Source organism: Phaethon aethereus (assembly GCF_964289735.1).
Source record: "Phaethon aethereus genome assembly, chromosome: 1".
In the NCBI taxonomy this organism is placed as follows: domain Eukaryota; kingdom Metazoa; phylum Chordata; class Aves; order Phaethontiformes; family Phaethontidae; genus Phaethon; species Phaethon aethereus.
Genome location: NC_138575.1, coordinates 134,080,128 through 134,105,538, shown reverse-complemented (window position 1 = coordinate 134,105,538; position 25,411 = coordinate 134,080,128). Strand labels below are relative to the sequence as shown.

The 25,411-nt window shown below is 40.0% G+C and overlaps 1 protein-coding gene across 1 annotated transcript in view; it reads right to left on the bottom strand.

Moving 5' to 3' along the window:
- Nucleotides 1-25,411, bottom strand: part of SH3KBP1 (SH3 domain containing kinase binding protein 1) — a gene marked incomplete at its 3' end in the record, with an annotated part of 205,045 nt that overhangs the window by 42,675 nt on the left and 136,959 nt on the right. The window contains exons 7-8 of the mRNA XM_082011118.1: nt 21,567-21,642; nt 10,853-10,947 (exon numbers count right to left, since the gene is read on the bottom strand). Of these exons, the coding sequence (XP_081867244.1) occupies nt 10,853-10,947; nt 21,567-21,642 (171 nt within the window). The remainder of the gene's footprint in view (nt 1-10,852; nt 10,948-21,566; nt 21,643-25,411) is intronic.

Here is a 25,411-nt window from a genome sequence, read left to right as displayed (position 1 = left end):
TTAGGGATCAAAACATAACTGCTCAATTCCCAGCTTTTCTGATGAAAAGTTTTTGAATCAGAAACGTTTCATCAATCAGATTTCATCATTATAGCTATGATAGAAAGCAATGCCAAAACCAAGAACAAGCACATCCTCAGAAAAGATAGCTGCGAAGCACATACTGTGGTATGCAGACGGTTGGAATGCTCAAATAACAAGTTTTCTGCTCATGCCAGTAGATGTACTTGTACACACAGTCATAATTTATGGAGATCTTCTAAAAAACTGGCCTATGCAAATTATCTTTTTAATTTAAGACTTATAGATCACTAAGCTTAAAATATACAGTTGGCAAGCTAAATTTACAAAGTAAATATTCAGACTATTCAGATTACTGAGAGACACTATAACAGGGTTTGAAAAAGCGAAATTTTCATGGTAGGATACCAGAGTTTCACAGAAATCTCCACTAGAATACGTAGTTCCTTGCATAATTAAAAAAAAAAAATTTCCCAGCAGCTGACAGTTGTATTCATTACATGTCTGTTTTCCTTCTGCCCTTGTAAAGTTGTTTCTCATCAAGAAGAATGTTAAGCTGGTAAAATCGCATTATTCAGAACGCCATGAATACCTCTTGCACTTGCACTGAGAGCTTTCATGTGTCAGCTCTGCTACGCTGGCAGCCGCACGTTACGTTCTTGCTACCCTCCTTGTAAGCATCTCTCAAGCAGCCTTTCCACAACTGATAGCCCACCCCCCATCACTTAAAGAAAAACCAAACCACCTTTAATGTGAACAAATGCGTCTATAGCACTTTTCTAGACATCCTCCATACACGCAGAGGTGTATGTAACGTATCAAGGCTTCTGTATTAAAGGCCTCACAGAAAGACAAATGTGAAGGACAAGCACTCTGCCGTTCAGCCCACCCACGCAGAGCGTCGGTGGGGCAGCGCTGCTGCCTGCCTCCAGGCTCGACTGCAGCGCTGCGGCCAAGAGGTCCCAACTCGCACGAACGCTGGAGAAGGCCCCAGGATGGGCCCTGTGATTTTTAAAGTTGGTGTGTGACATCACCGGGCAAAAGCGATAATGTGCGGGGAAACGTCTACTTTTTTTTTTTTCACCCTGTTACTGAATATTTATATAATATATAAAAATATGTGGAAAATTTTCAGGGAAAATGTGTCAAAGATCAGCATTATTTTGGTAACTTTGAGAGGAACAAAACCTGACCTCACACTGCATCAGATCTTTATTAATACAACCTTGTCTTTGGGGGGAAGCAACAAAATCATGTTAAAGCTGGGTGAAAAAAGCAGTTCAATAACATTCAGGAATGTTTCTTTAAGATTTCTTACTACATTCAGTACCATGATGCTGAAACCAAGACAGATCATCCTCAAAATCCAAATTTTTTTTAAAAGACAGAAAATAATTGATTTTATAGTCTTCATAAATTCTCGTAAGACTTGGTAAAATACCTATGAATGAAGGAAAGCATCTCTCCAGAGGCTTACGTTACACCCACCTTGTGCTACTTAAGACTGTATTCAAAATGATCAAGCTTTGTTATTTATGAAGCTCAGTTACTGGGATTGAGACTTTACAGTAAAGTGCAAATTTTTTTAAATACTTTTGAAGAAAATTGCTATGATTTAAAGCATCTGGTTAGTAATCAAGTACTCCTCGGCAGAAACATCATTTTAGAAACTGGCAATAAGGCAGAATGAATCTCTCTATAACTACCTAATCCAAGATAATTTAGATAAAAGAGACAGTCCAATAAATGAGTCTTCTGAGGCAGTCCTAGAGAACACCCGTTTTCCCTTTACATACATTTTCTAGCAAATACTCACAGATTATGAAATATTGGAAGAAAAGTATGAGAGGAAACCTCCCAGTCTCACTCTGTTTGGCCCCTAACCCAGGGATTTATCCTGCTCAGGTCCTCAGCCTATGTCCCAAAAGCCCCAAATCCTGCACGGATCCTTCCAAGCTCTCATGCCCAAGCTGTAGGGAAGCTTACATCTGATAACTCCAGTTGCATCTTTTAAAGCTTAAGAAGTCAAACAGGTAAATTTTTCTTTATCCGTAAGCTCCAAGACTCTACTAAGAATTTACTGCGTCAACACTGTATGGAAGGAAATGGGAGAGACTGTCAGAAATCAGACATTGTTTCAGCTGTGGTTACACTACTCTTTCCAGACAGTGTTTTTTACTGGAAGACACAACAAGAAGATACCTCTCTAGAAGACACAGTCTGTTCAAGAATTGGCCCAAGTTATTGGGCCCTGCAAAAAAGAAACTGGCTCAGAATAACGAATGACCTGCAATACCCAGGACATTAGAGTAGAGGATCTAGCAGACCAGATATATTTTGCTTGTTAAATCTGTTTCAGGCTAGATCTAACCTTTTGACTTTAAACTCTGTGAGTAAATAGTTTAATCAGTAATGAAGCTGAAATGCTTTGATGAAATATTTGTACAAACAGGAAAAATTACATTGCTCATTGAACAAAACAATTTATTCTGGGGATTCACTTCACTGGCAATGTTCAGTCAGCAGAATATTAGGGAGAAATAAGTATGTTCCACGTCATAAAACCCTAGCACTCCAATACTCAAAACTAAATTAGCCAAGACAAACATGAAAGGTGGTGCTGGTAACAGACATAATTTACGCCTCTGATGAGCAAAGATATAATATTTACACAATTAAAATATGTAATTTACATAATATAATATGTACTTTAGAATAATTAAATTTTCTGCATTTAGAAATATTATAAAAACATAGAACAAAACATTTGAGGATTATTTAATGCTATTACTATTTACATCACAGACATCTTACGACCAGGGTCCTAATTAGAATTACTAATTACTTGGCACTATATGTGCATTTTTACTTTTCCTTTAAACAGGTCTCCCTAACCTGAAAAGGTTGGACTTCAGATAATCCCATCAAACCAGCAGGTGAACCCAACATTCAGGATAAAAGAAAGGATTAAGCTAAGCAGTGAGTCTAAAGCCCACACTGTGAGCAATAATCACCATTTTCCAGATGCCTCAGCATTTCAGTGATATCTTTTGTAAGCACAGGGCAGGAAAAAAAAAGCTTTCATTTTTTATCTTAAAATATGTCACCTTTTTAGATTAGCTTGGCTGTATTAAACATACTTACAAATCAACCTAACTCTTTTCAAATGATGCAAATCTTGAAGCATTGCATACATGGGGAAACCTGCCACTTCACCTACATAGCTTGGCATGAACTTCCATTTGTCAAAATTCAAATCTGGGACTTGCCAGGAACAACAGAAACCTCTCCTCTGAAGGCACTGCTGTAGCATTGCAATCAGTGATAACAAGATCAGGAAAAGAGAACTTCAGTGCATACTTTAAAAAAATAAAATATTATGAATATACTAACAAGAAGAACATTCAAGTGCTGGCTGCTCCCCTCTCCCCTGTACTAATCTCAGGCATCACTGTTTATTTAAGTGCTCAGCTCAAACATTTGGGTTTCAGTAATATTTCTAAAGATACCAGTGAAATGCAAGCTGCACCTGGTACCTTATTAAACATATTGTTGGACTTTATCTCTACACAGACCTTAATGCCCCATTTCTAATCACAGCAGCAAAGAAATGGCGCAAGCTACGAGTAAGTTAAAAATTTATTGTCTTGGCCAAGGACAAAGCTCAAGCAAGAAGAAAAACAGGACAATTACTCACAGTCTGTTTTCCCTATAACTTACTGTGTATAACAAGCCTAACATTTTAGAAAACAAACATGTTTGTTTGATCATCAGTGTCCCCACAAGTTTTATATAACTGCTTTATATCACTCATGAGGAAAAACTCTTGCTTCTATGCAATGACACAAATTTTACCCCATGCACTGGCCACACACATTAGTGGTATGTCAAAAGGGTCTCGTTCTGCAGGACCTACTCCAGTTACCATCCTGCACGCCACCGTGGCTTGAAACCCAGCAAAAATCCAAACACTATTATTCCCATTAGGTCAAAACTTTCAGGGGAAAGTTTCAGGAGAGGGAAAAGTGACCCTACCACTAAGCCACTCTCGGCAGGCTCTGACTGCAGGGGCAATCCCGTTCCTTGTATCACCCTTTCCTACTCACGTGTCCCTGCGTGTCCTGTGGCCAAGGTTGCCAGATGCAAGGCAAGAGGGCAGGAGCAGAACCATCCCTTTCAGCAGCCATCTACCATCAATCATGTGAAAGTGCACCCTCTGCATGCACACTTTGCAAAATAATTTTTTGTATTAAATCTGCAGCTTTGGTATGAGCAGGTTTCTCAATCAGCTCGGGAGGTGGGATGTCTTGGGGGGAAAAACTGGTGCTGAGCAGGGCATAGGGGGCAAGGAACACAGAAAGCAGGTCAGGTATGGTTATTAGGTCTGGCCAAAGATGTGTTGAATAATTCATGGTTATTTCAGGAGAGAAAAGGGCATGCGCTGAGACCCCTTATGGTATTGTTCTCTCTGAGGGAAATACCTACTTATTTCCAAAGGCAAGCAGTAAGTTCCTTTATTGCTCTCATGCTATTCTTTAAAAACAGAACATCAGAAAAACTGTCTTAAAGCTATCAGAAAAGCTTTCTTAAAGCTGGACATTATTTGATGTTTATTTACTATATTCCTTTCAGTTTCTGTATGCAAGATTGTTGCAAAAGGTACAGATGCTCAAAATACCTTGTATTAAAAACCTAAATAGGGGCATCTGCGTGACCACATATTTAGTGTCAACAAAAATCCACTGTGTTGCTCTGACAGAAAGCCATCTTTATCTTTTAATACACCAGATCATGTATTTTCTCCTGCATAACCTTATTTTTTATGTCATTATATTAGTAAACTCATTTCTAAAAATGAGATAAAAGCTTTTAGCTATCAATCAAGGAAAAACAAAATTAATTGAACTAATTTAATTAATTGAAATATGACTAACTTCTTCCCTTCTTTTGAAAGAGACAACCTTAAGCTACCATACTCCTGCTTTGAAAATTTCTGTTTTCTTGGTCAATTAGCTTTATTTTTAGTGGCCTCAAATATTATCACTCTTTTTTTTTACCCATAGAGTGGAAAATACAAAAAAATTCCTCTTCATATGGAAAAATGAGTGCTACTATCTACCTAGTTGCTCATACTGAAAGTAAAACTGAGAGTCTTCTAATTCCTCCACATATTTCTATAACCAAGGGTTGTAAAACCACAGAATCACAGAATCATTAAGGTTGGAAAAGACTTTTAAGATCATCAAGTCCAACCATCAACCCAACACCACCATGCCCACTAAACCATCTCCTGAAGTGCTACGTCCACATGTTTTTTGAACACTTCCAGTGATGGTGACTCTACCACCTCCCTGGGCAGCCTGTTCCAATGTTTGACCACTCTCTCAGTAAAGACATTTTTCCTAATACCCAGCGTAAACCTCCCCTGCTGCAACTTGAGGCCATTTCCTCTTGTGCTATCGCTTGTTACTTGGGAGAAGAGACCAACACCCACCTCACTGCAACCCCCTTTCACGTAGTTGTAGAGAGTGATAAGGTCTCCCCTCAGCCTCCTCTTCTCCAGACTAAGTAACCACAGCCACTCCTCAGAAGACTTGTTCTCCAGACCCCTCACCAGCTTTGTTGCCCTTCTCTGGACACGCTCCAGCACCTCAATGTCCTTCTTGTAGTGAGGGGCCCAAAACTGAACACAGGATTCAAGGTGCGGCCTCACCAGTGCCAAGTACAGGGGCACAATCACAGCCCTACTCCTGCTGGCCACACGATTTCTGATACAGGCCAGGACGCTGTTGGCCTTCTTGGCCACCTGGGCATACTGCCGGCTCATGTTCAGCCGGCTGTCAACCAGCACCCCCAGGTCCCTTTCCACTGGGCAGCTCTCCAGCCACTCCTCCACAAGCCTGTAGCGTTGCATGGGGTTGTTGTGACCCAAGTGCAGGACCCGGCACTTGGCCTTGTTGAACCTCATACAGTTGACCCCAGCCCATCGATCCAGGCTGTCCAGATCCCTCTGCAGAGCCCTCCTGACCTCCAGCAGATCAACACTCCCACCCAACTTGGTGTCGTCTGTGCTGTTTGCAATTAAAAGCGTACAGAAAAATTCAGCAATGGAAAATATCCCCATAGAAACAAATGCAGGCCACAGGCAGGTTTCAACCCTAGTGACACCACAACTCAGCAAAATGTTCAGTTAAGTATCAGCCAGTGTCCTCCTCTATCACGCTGTCTGGTTCCTGCTCCTTCCCCTGCTCATGGCCTCAACTCACTGGCAAGACTCTTGTACATAGCACTTACTAATTTCATCCCTTTAGGAGCCTCCTGTATCCGTTCGAGCAGCTGTTTTCCTTCACAACCCTACCCAGCCGAGTTCTCCCTGGCAATCGCTCAGCTAAAGAAAGTGCTCTGGACCATTACCTCCTGCACCAGGATGAGCATTTAAAGGTGTCGTAACAGAGAAAACCAGCAGAATTATTTTGGCAAAAGGGCCATACTCGGGTAACTGTCTATAAACAGAGAGACGGTGAAATTAAGTGCCTAACAACTAGCCTAAGAATTGGAAAACACTAAGCGCTCCGCCTAAGGACAGATTCCATACTCTAACATGGATGAATGCACAGAGCAGTCCCTGCAAAGTGAAAACGTGACATTATGAAAGAACAATATTATTTGCAATGATTTTTGAAGTAGTTAATTTTATTTATCCAGACCATTTGCATTCTTGGGAACAAACTGGTCTTTACTGCCTAGAGCTCAGGTAGATTGATGCAGTGCAATGAAATCTTTCACACTCTTGCAAGGAAAACTGCTTTCAAATGACTGCACAGCTGCCGGTGTGTGCTTGAGGTATTTGCTTTGAAATTATTTAGCTATTACTATCAATTTCTCACACAGGTCATTTTCTGTATGCCAGTGAAATTTCCAGAATCCTATGCATTTTGTCAGAATTTATTAGAGCTACTAAGAAATTTTTAGTGCTTGCATGAAGAGTCTCTATTAATTAGCCTACAGTAGCTATGCCTAAAAGTGCTGGAATGAAAATTCCTAACAGATTTTCAAGATGACAGTTGAAAATGTCACGTGCATCTTTTGTTGCTTAAAAGTGACTCTTTGTTACAAATACAATCTCCAAAAATCAATACCTGAGCATGATAAAACACCTATTTGCCATTGTCCTTCAGACACCGCTACCAGTGTTCTTGTCCTTACCCAAATGCGTCAGGAACATTTTGAAGACACTAAAAAAACTACCTAAGGGACACAGATGTTTGACATTACAAAGAATAACCTACCGGGTCAATCTCATGGCCTGTTGCCATTCATACCTTTTCAGCTTATGAACGTATCTTATCATCAGATTGCACAAGTAGTAAAATTACTGTATTTTGCTTTTTGTTCTCTTTCTTCCAAAGGTGTATTTTTCTTAGACCTCTTTTTGCAAAGCAAAGATACCAGGTATACCATTTTCTTGCCTTGAACATGAAGTTTTCACCTTCCTTTAGAATTCTGAGCAATATTATCTACCATTTGTCCCCTTTTATTTCAAGTAATTAATAAATAAAATATTTTCTATGTATCTCCAAGGGTATTTGCTTCACTGGGTAAAGGGAGGAGAGAAAAACCTTTTCCAGAAACTTCTGGAATACATTTATGTGAAGTTAGTTTCTCCTTTTCTTCTAGTTTTTAAAGTAAATTTTAATCTATGAGAAAACAACTGTTACTGCCATATGTTTGGGGTCTATCTCATAGTGTATCTTTTCCATGATTTAGGCCTATGCAGTTCATTGAAAAATGACTCAATATGCTGTTTAACAGGCAATTGTTTTTGACTATCAGTCTTGCATAATGACATCCTTCCTCTTATATCTCCCAAAACACATACCGTTCTGACCAGTAAATGATCAGCCTCTACTGACTCACTTCAGTGCTTAAATAAAACTCATCAGCACATTCTCCAATTGACTAGGGAAGTCATTTGTGATTCAGCAAACCTGTTCAAAGTATTCTTTGGTTATTGCATAACAAAATTCAGATAATCAAATTCCCTTACCATAGAAGCCGATAGGAAACGTCTGATCAACTTTTGATTCAAGATCTCAACATCCATCAAAACAGAGTGAGAACTTGAAACAGATTCTGCAAAGGCCATGACAAAAAAAATATTGATTTGTTCTTTATATTAGATAGACATTTGATGATCTTGACAAGGGGGCTTTTATAACTAATTTAGTGGGAAAAAAGAGAGAAACCTGATATACTCTTATCCCTTTTATCTGCAGGGTCACTGTTAAAATGGTGATTTTGAATTTTGCATTTAAAAATTAACACCAGACTAACAGCTTCCTCACACACATATTCTCACATGTGCATGCATAAATACACAGGCTCTTCTAGTAACTTATCATTTAGCTCATTTAAGTCATTGCCCTTCCTCTTAGCACCTATCAAGTGCTATCTCATCTTCATGCTTTTAAGATTCTTGTAACGCATTTTGCATTATTTTCATGAGATTTCTCTCCTGTTCCTGTATCATTCACTCCTTACTACTTCAGCCACTTCCACACATTCTCACTAATGCTGTTGTCTTCAGTTAAATGCAAATTCAGTATGAGTTAAAATTGTGAGTCTTCAACATTCCTATAGATGTGACTGTGAGAATAGATAGCCGGGGGGGGGGGGGGGGGGCTTTTAATTCTGAGAATTCATATAACTTTCTGATTTTAGTGATTTCAACAAAATACATTATTTTATGATAATGCATCTGTGGTTGTAGGAAGTGGTACGACACCCATCTCTTTCTGTAAAAGTAACAATCTTCTCTCCTTGGGTCTAGGTAATTGGGAAGAATAAATTTTGCCTAATGCTGTTTTCAGAACTCTACAGCAAAGACCCTGACATCCTTGAATTTGACCACAACATGACTTGAATTTTACTTCTTAAACTAGTTGTTAAAAACAGATAAACAAACCCACAAGCCTGTCTGCAGTGAGGTCTGCAAACCTCAAAAGGATTGCAAAGTGACTGCTTGTTAAGCACTATTTCTTCAGTATCTCAGATTAGTTCAGACACAGCATAAAAAAGCATCGAAGGAGAAATGCCAAGCTTTTTTGCATTGAGATCCCCCACTCTCTAGAGGCATGGGTTTATGTAATTGTTCATAAACATGTGACATACCACAGAAGAAAGAAGAAAATTGAATAAAATGTCTGCACTGGCTTGATACCATCAGGCTGGAGAGTAGAAAGTCAGGGGGATATACTGGAGTATATACTGACAAACTGCTCACTGCATGGTTGGGAAAACTGATCAATCCAGTCAGATCATCAGTTCAGTTATTATAAAAGACAAATATCCTCCCATTGTGGGGGCAGAGGCAGCAAGAAGAAGAAAATGGGGAAAAGCAAGCAAATGAAATCTCATATTGAAATCTCATATTGAAATCTCAGTAAAGTAATTGTCCCTTTATCTATGTATACTGAAGAACACAGCTCCACCTGGAGACCAGCCATCTCAGAGAGTTGAATCAACCTGGTCAATAAAGCATAAAGTGAACAGGAACAACATCTTAAAAGCCATTTCCATGATCAGAGGCACTATTAAATACTTGCACAAGAACATTCTAAATCAGGTGAAGCCAAACTAGTTTTCAAGACAAGCTAAAAAAAAAAGCTACTGAGGGCAATTCATTAAAGGATATTTAATGTACACAATTCATTTTTTTAAATTTGCAGTTTCTCCTCCTGCCAAAAGTCTGATCATTTTGCCTTGGTTACATGTATATGCTTCAGGACAAAGAAGATGTCCTCTAGGATTGCAAATGGCTTTAGTACATAGTAAACACTGTCCCACATGTACTTCCCAAGGTTTCTGTTTTTGTTCTGTCCTGATGCCAAATTGCTCTTTCCAGTAAAAATTTCTTATGAAACTTATCAGTTATAGAATTCATTCTTTTACTTTCCTATAAGCACAAACAACAGCAGCACATCATTACAATTAATCTTCATCATGCAAAATACACACCATTTTCTAGTTTGCAGCTCTTTTTTCCCCAAATATTCAAGTCCAGCAGTCAAAAACATTTAAACAAACTGTAAAGTCTTTAAACAAGAGCAGAAAATTAAGTGCACCTAAACTATAATTCATTCTTTGAAACACGGCGCACAGCTCTTCTAAAAGAAAAACAACTGCTAACTCACCATCTTAACTGTAGAGTTTTTGGAGATTTAGTATAAATCTGGGCACTAGATTTTCCTTTCTAATCTTGAATCATTTCAAGTAATTTTAAAGAAAAGAACACGGATCTAAAATTATTTAATGTAATTTGTTTTATCATCTTTTTCTGCTTTACCAGAGTGTTAAGGGTGGCTACATCTTAAATAAGTGGTTAGTTCATTAAGCTAATTTAGGCACATTATCTCCATCTAACCCAAAAAATCTAATTCACAATTCCTACAAGAAAGATAACTCACACACCTAACAGAGATGTTCAAAGCTGCTGCTTTCCTGAGTCTTCCAGTTTATTCTCTCCACTTTTATGGTGTTACAGGGATCAGTTTACAATTTATGTAGATCTGTCAGCAGATTCAAATTAAAATTATTTGCATAAACTTGTAGACTCTGGAGAACATGTCTGCGGTTCCTCACTTAATGTTATCAAGGTAAGGCTGTAAAGCACAAGAGGAAGGGAGATGTAGAGCTTTCTGAAGTCTATGTCAAACTAGCATTGTTTTAGGAAGGACACTGTAAAAGGCACAAATAGGCATTTTACGGCAATTGAATGATGTCAACTTTAAAAAGCGGATTACTGCTTATAGGAGAAAAATATTGCTTTTACCTTACTGATAAGTGTGACGACATCACCTTCTCGGATTGTGAGTTCATCATCATTCTGTGCTTCATATGGAAATATCACTTTGCAATACTCCTTGGCTGAAAAGAAGAACATTCAATACGATAAGTTATCACTTTATAACAGCTGCTCATCCAAGGGTGAAAATCTTCCCACAAAGTCCCACAAGCACCTCTTTCGTTTTCTTGCCATCTTTCTCTGTATTTTAGACCTTCATAAACAGTATGAAATATTTAAAAAACTGCACACTGATGAGCATTTCTGCACAGGTCATCCAGGGAGTCGGCTCTGTAGCCCCCAGAACCATTCTCTCAAATGAAATTGCTCCAGACAGCAACCTGCCACAAACCATTTCCCTCAGAGTAAGCCTGCATCTGACGCTTGCTTCAATAGTTACGCTGGTATGGCCTTCCACCAGATCACATAAACTGGAAGCGTAAAGGATCCAGTAGGTTGACATAGCTTATCTATCCCTTGGTGTGCAAGAAAGCGGATATGTCTGCATCTACAAAGATGATAAGATAATAAATAATACATTAATAAATGTAAAGGTTTAAGATTGGTTTACAATGATCTTAGAGGTCTTTTCCAACCTAAATGATTCTATGATTCTATAAGAAACTTACTGTACACTCAGCATAAAAGAAGAATTTTGAATATTAATCTAAAGTTTCCGCTTCCCTTTACTGTCTATAAATAAGGGCATCATCTCAACTTTCATCTGGAAAATACAGGAGCCAGCACTCCTACACAGAAATCATAAAAAGCAGTTGTCATGAAAAGAAGATACTTATAAGATGTTGCTGTGCAACCGACAAGTATGTCAATGTGCCTTACAAATAAAAAGGGAGTATGTATTCCAGCTGTTAAATAATGTATAAAAATACATAATACTCTAAGAAAGCAGGTTTAAAAAGACCAAAGAAACACGCACAGAAATTACTGGACCCTTTGTAGAAGGGCATGTGACTTTGTAGAAGTGTTCACCTCACTTTACATGTCTCAGTTTCGATAACCTCTACCTCTAGAAAACTCACATTCGATGCAGATAAACAGGTACTTGCAGGCCACAGAAAACTTGAAACATCAAGTCTATTTCTTTATACTTACTATAAAGAAAACATGGATTATCACACTTGTCGGTATCTGAGGCTCTACCAGGGGGTCAGTTCAGCTGCCCAGACACCAAGTGCCACTTCAGACATTCGTGGGTATGTAAGACACTCACGTGGTTGGCAGATATGATGCAAACCTATGGAAGAGCCAGGCCCCTCTGGCCTGGCAGCTGGAGGCAAGGCAGAATACCCTGGGGTATCTCAAACAGCTCCAGGTGCAGGCTACCGATTTCAGGCCCAGCCCTGGGCCTGGTATCTGGATTTAGATTTGGGCACCTGATGTTAGAAACTGACGACGTCAGTGCCTGCGCTTGCGCTGCAGTCGATGGAGATCAAGTCACTAAACTGAGCGAAGCCTTGAGAGCCGCTCTTCCCCCCAAGAGCAGGCACCTACATTTGATTAGCTGAATCACACTCCAAACCCCCCGGGCGGCAGTGACAGATCTCCACTGGGACCCACCGGAGCCCAGACACCAAACTCACACAGCTATACCGAAACTTAAGGCTCTGACTCAGAAGCTGCAACTCAACTGCTAAAGTTTAGTGATGGGAACATCAGCCTTAAATAAGCAGCCGACACACATGCATGTGAAGGGCTGCTGGCTGTAAGCACAATCAGCCTGAGAAATGACACAGTGCTACTGGGGAAGAGGAAGGCTCTGCTCCAGTTGACACATTGCCACTCAGAAATGGCACGGATTTTATGTGGTGCTGGTTCAAGTAAACAAGAATTTCTTAGGCTTTACAGATTTATTTTCCTGAATACAAAAATTTAAATTTATCGATGATCATTAGCAGTTGGTTTTCTGGTCTGCCCTGTACTGGGTCTGGCTGGGATGGAGTTAATTTTCTTTGCAGCAGCCCACACGGTGCCATGTTTTGGATTTGTGACTAAACCAGCACTGGTAACACACCAGTGTTTTGGCTATTGCTGAGCAGTACTGGCACAGCACCAGGGCCTTCTCTTTTCTCTTTCCCCCCCGCTCTGCCCCCAGTAAGTAGGCCAGGGGTGGGCGAGAAGCTGGGAGGGGACCCCACCAGGACAACTGACAACTGACAAGCCGAGCAAAGGGGTATCGCATGCCGTATAACCTCCTGCTCAGCAATAAAAAACGCGTCAGCTTGGGGGTGTTGGTCTGGGAGACAGCCATTGCTTGGAGACTGGCTGGGCATTGGTAGGTGGTGAATGATTGCCTTTGCATTGCCTCTTTTTTTCCTCTTTCATTCATGTATTAAACTGTCTTTATCCATGAGTTTTCTTGCTTTTGCTACCCCTATTCTCTCCCCTATGGGAGGGCAAGTGGCTGGGTGGAGCTTAGCTGCTGGCTGGGGTCAACCCACCATACCCCCTCTGATGTCTCTGAAGAAACAAGCGTCAGATGAAGACAATGAACATGATCTTTGAAAAAAATACGAGCAAGGGAAAAATAAGTCTCTTTTGTTGTTTCTGAGAGCAGGGAACACTGTCAAATAAACATTTGGTAACACTGCCAAACGACTGAGCATGTGAGAACCACCACGTCACAACTCAGATTTCAGGCGGTGAAAGGAGTGTCTAACTGCTAGTTCACTGCATTCTGGAGGAAGGGTTTGGATCTCTCTTCATGGACCTAGGATGTTTCACCTGCTCACTATCTTTTTCTTCAAGACAGTATAATAACATTTAATGTAAAATCCGGTGGAAAGTTGACACATACTGACTTAGGTCAGGTAGATGCAGAGCAACACGTAAGAGAAACATGAGATTCAGCACATTATTATACTTCAGTGTGTACATTCCCTTAAATGATCTTGGGGGTTTTTTCCTATTCTGAGAGTATCCGCATCCTGAAAAACAGCTTTGCTAAACAATAGATCCAGTGAATTAGTACAGAGATTATGTAGATATAATACTGTACTAAAGAGGCTGAGTGCTGCATACTCAGTGAAGTCTCTGGTTACTGGAAACAGGCTTAGCATCTCTTTTTTTAGGATACAAAATAAAAGCCAGGCTGCGTTCTCAGAGGCAACCTGGGCCCAAGGAGGATCATTCTTGAGTATCCATTCTCAAGTACATAAGTTGTTCCTCCGTTTACTATATAATCTCTACACTATATAATCTCAAGATTAGATGGGATGTCATGCACAACACACCGCTAATCGACTGAGAAGAACAGCCACTATACCACAATAATGGTAGTATTCTGAAAGGATGCCAGCGGTGCAGCTCTTGCCCAAGGTGGGGATGAATCCCACGTGTTTCAGGTTAAAGAAGGCTTTGAAACAGCAAGTGTCTCCAGGGGGGTCCTATCTCCTGAATCCTGTAACAGGCAATCCTCCCTCAGCTCCCCCTTGCTGTTTGAAGACTGTAAATTTGAATCATCCTTCAAGATGAAGACCCCAACAGTCAAGAGTGGAGAGAAGGTTGTGGTTTCAGCATCTGAAAAAGTCAGTTGATAATCATGAAAGTAGTGCACTCTTTCTTTTTTTTTAAGCTTTTCCTCTAAAATATGTGTCAATGTGGATCTCACATTAAGTGGCTGTCAAAAGCAGCAGACTGTAACCAGAGAACTCACAGTCTTTCACACATAGCAAATGGCTACGAATATTTACTTTCTAGTTTTGATGCCAAGAACTCTGTTCTCCCATGATGTTTCCTCCCCGTCAACCTCTTACCTTTTTTCTTTCTTTTTTAAAAAAATATCCAGATAGCAAATAAACAAGGAATTAAACTAGAGAAAAATGTCAAAAAACAGATCTGAAGCTCAGCCAAATGCTGATGTAGTTCATAAAGAGCCAGGAGACAATCCTGTGACAGGCACAAGAGGGAGCTGGGAGAGGCTCATGGCTGCCCTGTGATCTGAAGGCTGGCACAAGAACACAGGGTGAAGGCACAGCCATGGAAAAAATTCATGGTTTACGTCCAGTAGAAGTCTGGACTCCTTGAACGCAATTCACACTGACATACACTAAATCAGTATATTCCTCTGCCTAACAAGGACCCTGTAGATCATGCTGCAACAGAGCTAGGTCTCAACAACATGGATGGGTTTGGAACAATGTAAGTGACTGGACAAAGTCAGCTTTCAAATTTCTCCTAAGGGAATGGCAGACCAACATGATTTAAGTAAAAGCAAAGCCAACAGGACTCAAAATAATATGAAACTTTAAAATCAGATTGATAAAAGCAGAGAAGAATCTAATAGGTTATGTCACTTTGGTAATAAAATTGTCCTTACTCAGCAGAGCACAAAACCACAAGACGATGTAGAAGCACTTAATTTTAACAGTTATGTTTAGATAGGAAGGAAAAAAAAGATAAAAGGAAATTCTAATTTCAGACACATCACTGTAGAGACCACACTGGAACTTGCTGAATTTGGGGGTTTTCCAAGTGGAAAAAAAAAAACCAACACGAAAAAAATAAAGGTCAAAATAATATATCCTATTACAAGCCTGGTAAATAGACTTAAGCCAAATTAAAGCTTCAAACTGAGATACCAATATTAAGCATCCCTCAACTGTAGATGATAAATATCATTTTTATATTTGACATCCAAGGCTGGGTTTATACATCACAGATGGTTCTTCCAGAAGCCTCTCCTTTTTCCTCTGACCTGAAGACATTTAAAAAATATATACCTGCTAATGAACTCCCAACAGCAGACATCTTGGAAAGAGTAAGGGAGGAGAAAAGATTATATTCATGAGCTTTTCAGTCCTCATTTATTAATTCAATACTAATTCATTCTGTCCACAGCGTCTCTCCCCGTAAACTCACCGCTCCTCCCAAGCAAAGAACAACCTGCCATAAGCAATGGGCATTGCTCAGGGAACTGAGTGAGCAGATAAACCTTACAGCATATCTTACAACTCAAACAGGTTGGATCTAATGCAGGATGTTCAACTTCTGGCTTGTTCAACTGAGGGGGCTGAGGCTAGATATAACCCTTTTGAAAATATGTACCCTTGGCTACATCCTGTGATTTTTGCACTGTACTGTTCCAACTAGACTAGGGACAATGACGACACAACAAGAAGCCACTTCTCTGCCCACGTCCCTCCTAATCCTGTCCTTTGGAAGGAAGAACAAAGCCACTGCTAGCTTCTCTGACAGACCCCAAGGGCCCAGTGTGACACACAATTCCCCTTCCCAGTATCATTCTTCTATCTCAGAAGTTGGAAGAAAAAGCAGCAGCAAAAACTAGATGTTTATCAGAAGTGGTCTGTCACTGCCCACACTTCATTGTGGAAAAAGTCTCAGGACAATCCTAAACACTATAAAGGAGCTATCCCCTAAAACGAACTGGATATTTTATGGGGGTAGTTAATATGCATCTCTGTGTTATAGGAGTCACTTCCTAGTTCAGACGGAATCCGTTGTACAGCATTAATAAAAAGCCTTAGTCCACAAGCTGTGATCTTTCACTTTGATGCTGATGGACTTATACTGAACTCTTGCTCAGTTACGTGAGGGGAGGCCCCGAAACCGGTGTAAATTAGAAAGGTAAGATAGTCACATCCATCAGCAGAAGTTGCCTCCTCAAGAAAAGAAAAAGAACGGCCCGCCTGCAGAGAGTGAATGGATCCAGTGAGGAACAAGGAGACCCCAGACCCAAATACTACTATTGGACCGAACCGTCTCACGAGGAAAGGGGAACTCAGACCGTAAGCATATAATTGCCAGACATTTTTTAGTTCAGGGTCGCTCTCCGGAGGCACCCAGCTCGAGCTGTTCTGCACCGCTGTACCACCTAATAAATTCATCTGGCATACGCCGTGTTGGAGATTCTGCTTCGGGAAACCTAGGGTTGACCCTGAGGGAAGAGGAAGCGCCCGAGAGCGAGCGTGTGTGCGCGAGGAGTCGAAGGGGCACCGTTGGCTCGCTGGAGCCGCCCACTGCGAAGGGACCCTGGCCCGAGCGGTTGAAGTCTCGGGTGGTGAGTGTGCGACTCCTGCCTCGGCGTGCGAGTGCTCGGGCAGCGGCTTCTCCCTTAATGCTCTGTTCAGCACCTTATGTCCCGCAGTCTGTCTCAGGTTCAAAATGCAGCATGTTTAATACAGTCTCAAGCCCCCCCAGAAAATCATTGCCTCAAAGAGAGAGAACAATAGTGAGAGAAGTAGCCTTCCTACAGAATACAGCTGCTTCATTACCTAGGCTGTTGCAAGCACTGTATTTCACCCACAGAATTCAGTGGCTTGATATGTATTTACAATTACTGTCTAAAGCACTAATTTCAGTGTATAGACCTTCTATACGACTTGGAGTCCTGCAGTACTGTAGCAGGTAAATTAATTTTGTTTGTATTTTGAGAGACGAGTTAAATATTATAGTGTTCAAAACAGAACTGATCAAACTCCATTTACTGTATCAGTGGACCCTGTTCACTTTAAAAGCGTGCCTCTTCTATTTGTTCCCCTGCCAGACTCTTAGGATGAGCTGTGATGTTCAGGAGAGCAGTCCACAGACAAACATACCTTCAAGCTTAAATCTCACAGAGGACAGTGACTCTGGAATCCTCTTAGGCCAGGATGACACAATTTCCTCCTCTTACCTCTGCTGCTGCTGCTTTTTTGTTAGGCAAGAACTGTTCCACCCCACGGCAAGATTTCCTCCATCTCAGGTAACCTAACCACTGGGCTGGATTCACCCTTAAAACTTTTCAGAAATTGATTGACTTTTTTTTTTTTAGTAAAATGAACAACAAACCCGTAGAGTTGATTTTGAGGGTTAAATATTCCCCCCTTGATGAAGTCTAAATCATACACCAATCAATACGGACATGAACAATAATACTAAGTAAGAAAACAAGCAGCATTGAAGTAGTATCCCTTGAGCTTAAGGAAAGAGCTATCACTCATATAACATTTCTGAAATGAAGTAAAATGTACAAAATCCAGTGAAAAAATACATCATTGTGACCAAAACCACAAACCAGATGAAAAAACCCCCAAACACTACATTCAGCAGAATTTGATTTTCTTATGAACTCCTACACTCAAGACTCATAAATGGATTGCACTAATAAATATTTTCACAGAACTTCATGAGATTCAAACTGTCAAAACACCACCTCACCAAACAATAAATAGAAACAGAACTAATTAGGGCCCCATTAATCCAGATTCAGCTACTCATTACACCTTCTACCATCATTAAAAAAGATTAGTTGCTTGCTAGGATTTTGGTATTCCTATTATGCAATGGCTTAACACAAATTGTAATTAGTCAGTGAGTGGAGTAATTAAATTAAGTGTTGTGGTAAATGCATTCTGTGACTTATTACCTTTGCTACTTTGTTGTCTGCTTATTTATACTCCATTTTTGCCATCTCAGTAATCTGCAATAGCGCTCTCAGTTATTGTGGATGTTTTTGCTTTGCTGAATTTTACAAACCAACGGAGCTACTTAAAAATTTATACGTATTTTCTACAATATAGCCTTTTCACTGCAAGCCACTTAAACTAAAAGCAACCTACTTCATAGAAAAAACAATATATCTCACCGCAGAGATAGAATTATAAACACATGCATGCATGGGCCATCCCAGATACGTAAGAGAGATGGAAATCCAACAGCAGAATAATTCCCCTATAAATCTAGGCGCCCACAAACATAAACCAAAGAGCTCTCCCCTCTTCTCTTCAAAGATGCATTCCTTCATTCCCAAAAGGTTAGTGATGTTTTCCAAGGGCCCACCCAAGCTCTGTAAGGATTTGTGCTTTCACTGTGCTCTTCCTTTGAGCAAAAAGTCCTCTTTGGCCCTGAAGAGTCATCTGTTTATCCCCCAAAATCTTAGCCCACTTCTTAGGGAGATTAACATAGCATATTATTGGCAAATGCACCTATAGAACATACTGCTCTGTCTCTTGCTCTGACCAACACATCCCGTTGCAGAACTGAGGCCATCTTGCATGTACGAAGAGCAAAGGGTAAGCACATCAACTGCCTTGCTGCAAATCACTGCCCTATGGCATCAGAAAAACTACAGAAAAAAAGCAGACTCAAATCAAGACGTGGGAAGAGTCAGCAACTATCACTCCATGCTGAAGCCCCTGTGGGCAGAGAGGGAAGATGCTACTGCTCCGTTTCCTCTCTCAGCAGGCTCTTTCACAATGCAACTGCATTTTTTATCCAGTTGGGACTGGAACATCAATCATGGAAAGAAACACACGGAAGATGAAAAATTGTATTATTCCTCTACCAACATGATCTTTCTTTTGCTTGCAGCATACACCTCCAGTAATCCCAAGGGAACCTAAATCGCATATCCAAAAGCCCCCTTCTCCATGCTGAGCTGAATCTATGGATCTGCTGTTTCTTGCTACTTCTTCGGAGAATGGCACAGTATCTGCTTTGTTCAGCAACTAAAAACTCCGGGAAAACTGGGACACTACCATCCCCGGCAAAAGTGAAAGTAGCTTGAGGTCCAAGGAGGAATGATACTTTTATGTTGAACACTGCAATTAGGACATTCATCAGTATTCCGAGACTGCAAACTTCCCTGGATTCAATGCTTTTTCAAGCTTGTTTGTGGAAGGTTTTTAGGAGAAAGCAAAAATTAAATTTTGGGGAAATGACAAATACTAGGTAGATCATAGTCCTATGACAGACTCTGATCACACTCCTCACATCTGACTATCAAACATTAATTGTATTATGAAAAAATTATTCCTCCACCAGACTGAAGTATGTTTCATTTTCACTGAAAGGTTTTTCAGTTTAAATGAAGGACAACTTCAACTGATTGCAAGTATGTCCTGTGATGCCATCTGAGGTGAAGAAAATGTTATATAATTACATTATATCAGACCTTCCTATATACGTGCTTCTCTTTCCCAAGCAAACAGAGAGATGCCAAAAATTCTACTGAGGCCCCAGAGATTCCAGAAAAGATAAGAAATCCTAAATAATAAAGTTTAAGTAAAATTCACAGAACATGCAAAGATACTGTGCAAATATTTAGCCCACCCTTCTCACCAGTTCTGGCAAAAGGGATGTTGAATGATGTTTGCACACAACCATGGTGAAAGCAAATGGCAACAGAAGAAGAGGGATTTTCTGACCAAAAAGTCATGTCAAAGGGAAACAACAAAACAGCGAAAGAACCAACTAGAGCCCGAAAATGTTGACAGGGAAGTGTCTCTGTGTCAACCAGAGCTCAGTGTGCCACTCTACTTGTACAGTTCTCTAACCATTGTTCAGAAGGTTTCCACATTCATTTGTAAGTGATAAAAGTATGAAACTCCATTATGCTGGGATGCGATTTAGCGAGCAGTTTCAGGTGTCAGAAGTATGAGCTGATGTGGAAAGCAGCAGCTGTCTCCCAGCCTGGCTTGTCGCACGAGGGTTACTGCTGAGGGTGGGAAAACCCATGGACCAGCCCTTCTGACGGGACCAGCCCTTCTGATGGCACCTGCCCTCAGGTCAGCTTAATCTGCTCAAGCTGCAGGTTGGGAAAGTTAATTCCAAAACACATTGGTTTAGGAGCCCTGCTCTACATTACCAATTTGCACATTTTTCAGTATTTCAAGTTCTCACTTTGCCAGGGCAATTGAGTTCTTGCAGTATTTCCCATTAACAGCCCTGTGTCACAAGGGGAACAAGATAAGAAGATGCAGCAAGTCAATTAGTGTGGTGCAGCTAACGGACAGTAACTCACCAAAAGCTGTTTTAAGCTGCTTTTGCAACTCTGAGCTGAAAACATGCGGTAACCCAGGTCATAACCATACACTTCTCTCAGACAGCCCTTGTTCTGCTGCTCCAAATGCTTGCCTTCCTATGTCTGTATGTGTTTCAGTTCTGAGACAAAATGTTATCTGCCAACTATCTAGAAGGATAAACACATCAGGGAAGGAGGAGGACTGTGCAAGACTTAAAAACTCAACACTTTATATTACACTCAACTTCTTTTCTAAGGTATGGCTATTTTCTCTTCCTTCTTATTCTTTTCCACCAGAATCCATAACATATAGTTGTAACTTTATATAAATAAAATCAAAAGATGGGGAATATACATGTAAGTTATTTGGTAAGCTAGTTACATATGCCTCCCTAGAACGGCAGTGACACCTGCCTAAAAGATTTAATTACTGCTTTTCATTTACTAAGCATAGAAATGACAAAAACAGAACTGAAGTTCTTGGACACTGTTCATTTCCCATACAAATTACGCCACCTACACAGATTATTTCTGCTACATAAAGAAAGAAAAAAGAGGAAAAAAGCAAGGGCACTCACAACCAGAGATCTTTTTTTATGACCCACCTACAAGTTACAGCCTGAAGTTGGATCTTAATTCAACTCTGATTAATTCCAAAGTACCCTCGAGGCTGAAAGCTGATCATGTAATTTAATTTGACTTTTCATGGCAGAAAACTTGAGGTAGGGTCATCAGAGCAAAAACAATTCAGAGGATTCTGTGATACAAAGCATTCTGTCTGTGTACCGCCTACTCAAAGTTTATCCTAAATATATCTATCTGCATCCTCGCTTTTCACATATATAGGATACTTTTTTAGCCAAAACCAGAGAAAAGTGTTCAGCTGGCTTTTAAGAGGCTTAGTAGCACAAAGTGCAAAGAAGAAAAAGCTATGAAACCTACTTTTTGTTCTGCTGTCCACTTCTATTTTTGTTGGCTCCTGAGTTGCTGTGGCTGGAGGTAATTTCTTCCCAACACTCTGAAAGAAAGTAATTATTCTCCTTTAAAATTTGCAGGTTCAGTTAAAAGATGGACAACATAAACAACTGTAATGGAAATACAAAATATAGGAGTAGAAAAAGGACAGTAAAGAAACAGAGGCAAATTAAACTATACTTAAGTTTGTCTCGGGGGGGCGTGGGGGTGTTAGCTTTTTTTTTAGAATGATAAAGAATTCATAAAAATGTATCCTCAAATTTTCCCTTTAAAAAATGTTTACTAACATTTTTAAACATTAACCCCTTAACACAGTTTCAGGGAAGACTCACAGAAGTTGCGTTGTGGACTGAATATGTGATGAAATTACTTAAGGAAAGGTGCTATTCTGTACCAAAAGTAAAACTGAAATAAGAGTGGGGGGGAAAATCCCTTGACTTCTGTCCATACAAGGAGTATTCATTTCAGTCATTCTAGATTGAGTGTGATTTTTAAGTTGACAACATCTCTTTAAATGGTGCCTATTTTTGTTTATTTTGAACAATAATAACTCATTTACAGAGGAGTACTACAATAAACAATATTCAGCCTCAGACCAGCAAGCTGAAAGAACAGTAATCGAACATTATCTGTCCCCAACAAAATAAAATAAAATTAATTATATTAATCTTTCTGTATCTTCACCAGTAACGATATGCATGCTATCCCCTCTCTCACGCAGCTTTTCTCCCTATCAAGAAAGCTGTCTAGCTTTAAAATCACAGCCATGTGTAGTTGAGGACATAAGTGTAATTATTACTTGTTTATATAGATGTGAGTACTTAAAAGCCCTAGCTGCAGTTCAACACCCTTTTCTGGTAAGGTATGCATGAACACCACAAAACCTCCTCCACACTCCAGTGAGCTGAGTAAAAGCTAAGAGACAAGAGAGCTAAGACAAGAGCTAGTCTTGAAGGCACTGAGGACCTCTTGGGGACCGTGAGAAAAACACTGGTCAACACTAGAAGAACAGGAGTACTGCACTTCAAATAGTTGAAAAATTTCAAGGTCTATGAAGACTATGAAGAGCATAGAAGACTAGCATATCAAGTAATTTTGTACATTAACTGTGCCAACATTTATCAATGAAAAGGAGTAAAATACACAGGAATTTTAGGCTGGCAAAAAGAGCACCTCTGGAAGAGAGATAGTTTTGAGAGTTGTGCGCAAGTCGAACTTGTGTTGACAAGTAAGATAAACTATGAATGCAATACCCAGAAGTGTCCTGTTGCAACTTAACTTGCAGGTGGCAGCAGGAGCAACTAACCTTCTGATGAGCTTGCAACTCTACTTACAATCCAGAGTTTGTGAAATGCCAGGGAAAAGAGATCAACTACAAAATTCTACAGAACCTCCCAACTTTTTTGCTGAGGTGGGAATGAGAGATGAGAAGCATTATCTGAAGCAGCCATTAGGGGGGTAACAGAAAGACAGGAGATGATGGACTCCTGCAAATCAGGAGAGGGCAAAACTAAGAAAACCTGGTCTGTGCTGAAGAAGCTTAAAGTCAAGAAGGATGAGGATGAAGAGCTGACTCTCAGACCTACATGGAAAGCAGTGAAATTGTACTGAAAGAGTTATAATGAAGAGTCTGAAGCTAACGGCATTCACACAGATAAAAGCACAGAATGCCTTCAAGATGAAAGCAAGACTGGGAAGACAGCTTTCAGTTCAGAGGCAAACAGTGCAGTTCAAGATAGCTGCGCATCTCAGTACATGCTCATTCATGATCAAATCCTTATTCACAGTTCTGCTCCATAAAATGGTTTGGAAAATTATCAGAGCACATACTCTAAACTGCACTATTTAACTCAGAAAGGAATGCTTACTAAAGGAATATCAAAAAACTTTAATGTCAAGGAGTTTTTCTTTTTTTATAGGTGAAGTTGTTTTTCAAGAACAACTAACTAATGGAAAGCATTTGGTAATTGCTCTTTATCATACATGAATCACTGATCTAATGCCATAAAACCAAAACCCAGATAAACCCACAACAAGCTAAAAATTAACGAGATAAAAATCACAGCAAAAGAATCATGGGCAAGGAGGAAGAAACTAGTGTATCCCAGTGGGAAGGGCATGCTGCAATTTAATTTAATTTATAGAAGGACATGCAAGTGCAACGCTTGAAAGCATTCATTCATCTGCTCGTTCAGAAAGAATGCCTGTGCAGGTGATAAATCAGCATGGGGGACCAACTGACTCCTTGGGAATAGAAAAGACAGTATCATCCAAACAAGGCTGTTCTTTTGTCGGGAGCTAAGAGACAGCTCAGAAAGCAGTCTTTGCATGAGTTGCAATGTGTTCAGGAGAGAAGGTTAAAAGCCCAGGGAGCAAGGTGGCTGAAGACATGACTCCTTTTGCACACACAGAAACCGGCTGAGCAAAGCAGCAAGAAACTGGACTCCTAACAGGTCTACTGATAGACGAAGAGCAGCAAAAAACCGGGTGGAGCATGTGGAATATGCTGAACAACCAGAGTGACCAGATCATTATTGTGGAATGAGCAAGGTTGTTCCAGAATTCTGCTATGAGAAGAGGAAGGACTGTTTATATCTACTAGGAGGATACAGAAAGTCGTAATCCAAATAATTTAAACAAGGGTTGTGCAGAACCCAGTCTAGTGAGGAGGGACACCAGAATTTGTTGTGGGACAGGGAGAGAAGACGACAAGTGGAACTGGTATTTAATTGTAAGGGGACTCCACCCAAGGATTTACAGGAGTGACAAAAGCACCACTGACAGGAAAAAAAGAAAAATATGGATAAGCCATGCGAATCTGATTTCAGGTGGACCTGCACTGCCAGGATGTTTTACTCTTCCTGTAAAATGGTACTAAAGGAGATACTAGAACAACACAAGAGAAGCAAACCACATAATGGGCAGTATACAAGTAAGTTTTTCTCACTTGAGGGCACCACGGCCCTCCCCTACAACTATTCAACCCTGACCCGAGGAAGAAAAGTAAACCAGTGATCAAATTTCCTCCTTCAGGATATTTTAAAACTGTATTTCAGCATTTTCTGTTGTTGAAAACTGCTTTGTCTATTTACTTGTATTATTCAGGTCTGGTGCCTCTAGAACATTTCATCTGAAAATTCAAATTAAATTGTCACTTGTGCACCAGCTAGGTTCATACAGAAGATTTTTTTATACTACTTTGCACTAAAGAAACATACTTATCCTTTGACTTTCCTTTCACAAATATAGGCTTCTCCAAGCAACAGCTTATTTACTCAGGAATAAGGAAAAGAAGATTTACTCAGCATCAATATTTATTTTGGAAAGTATATTGAGGTCTTTACCCTAGATAAAATATTTTGGAACTGCTATGTGAAATGTACCTCCATTAAGATATTCTTAAGGAATATATCAGATGTTAAAGAATTCATAGAAATGGGCTGTATGAGCTGGAAACACTAATGTTTTTAAGTTTAACATTTTTTGTCAGTTTGAACAGTGAAAATATAACAATATCCACTGATGTTTTATACAGGGGAGGAAAAGACAGTTACATATCTTGAAAACTTTTAGAATTTCAGAAAACCTCAGTGATTAGGTCAGGGGAAAAAAGGTGACATGTTTCTTTGACCACAATACTTCCGTTTAACATTCAACTACTATTTGTGAATGTTGTTTATATGCATGAGAATCATCTATAGGCTTACATGCAAATCCAAGGCCACTATTATTGACAATGTAAAAGCTGTATTCTTTAATGTATTTTGACAGTCCATTTTGTAACTGAGAACATTATTTCACAAAGAAGCAGA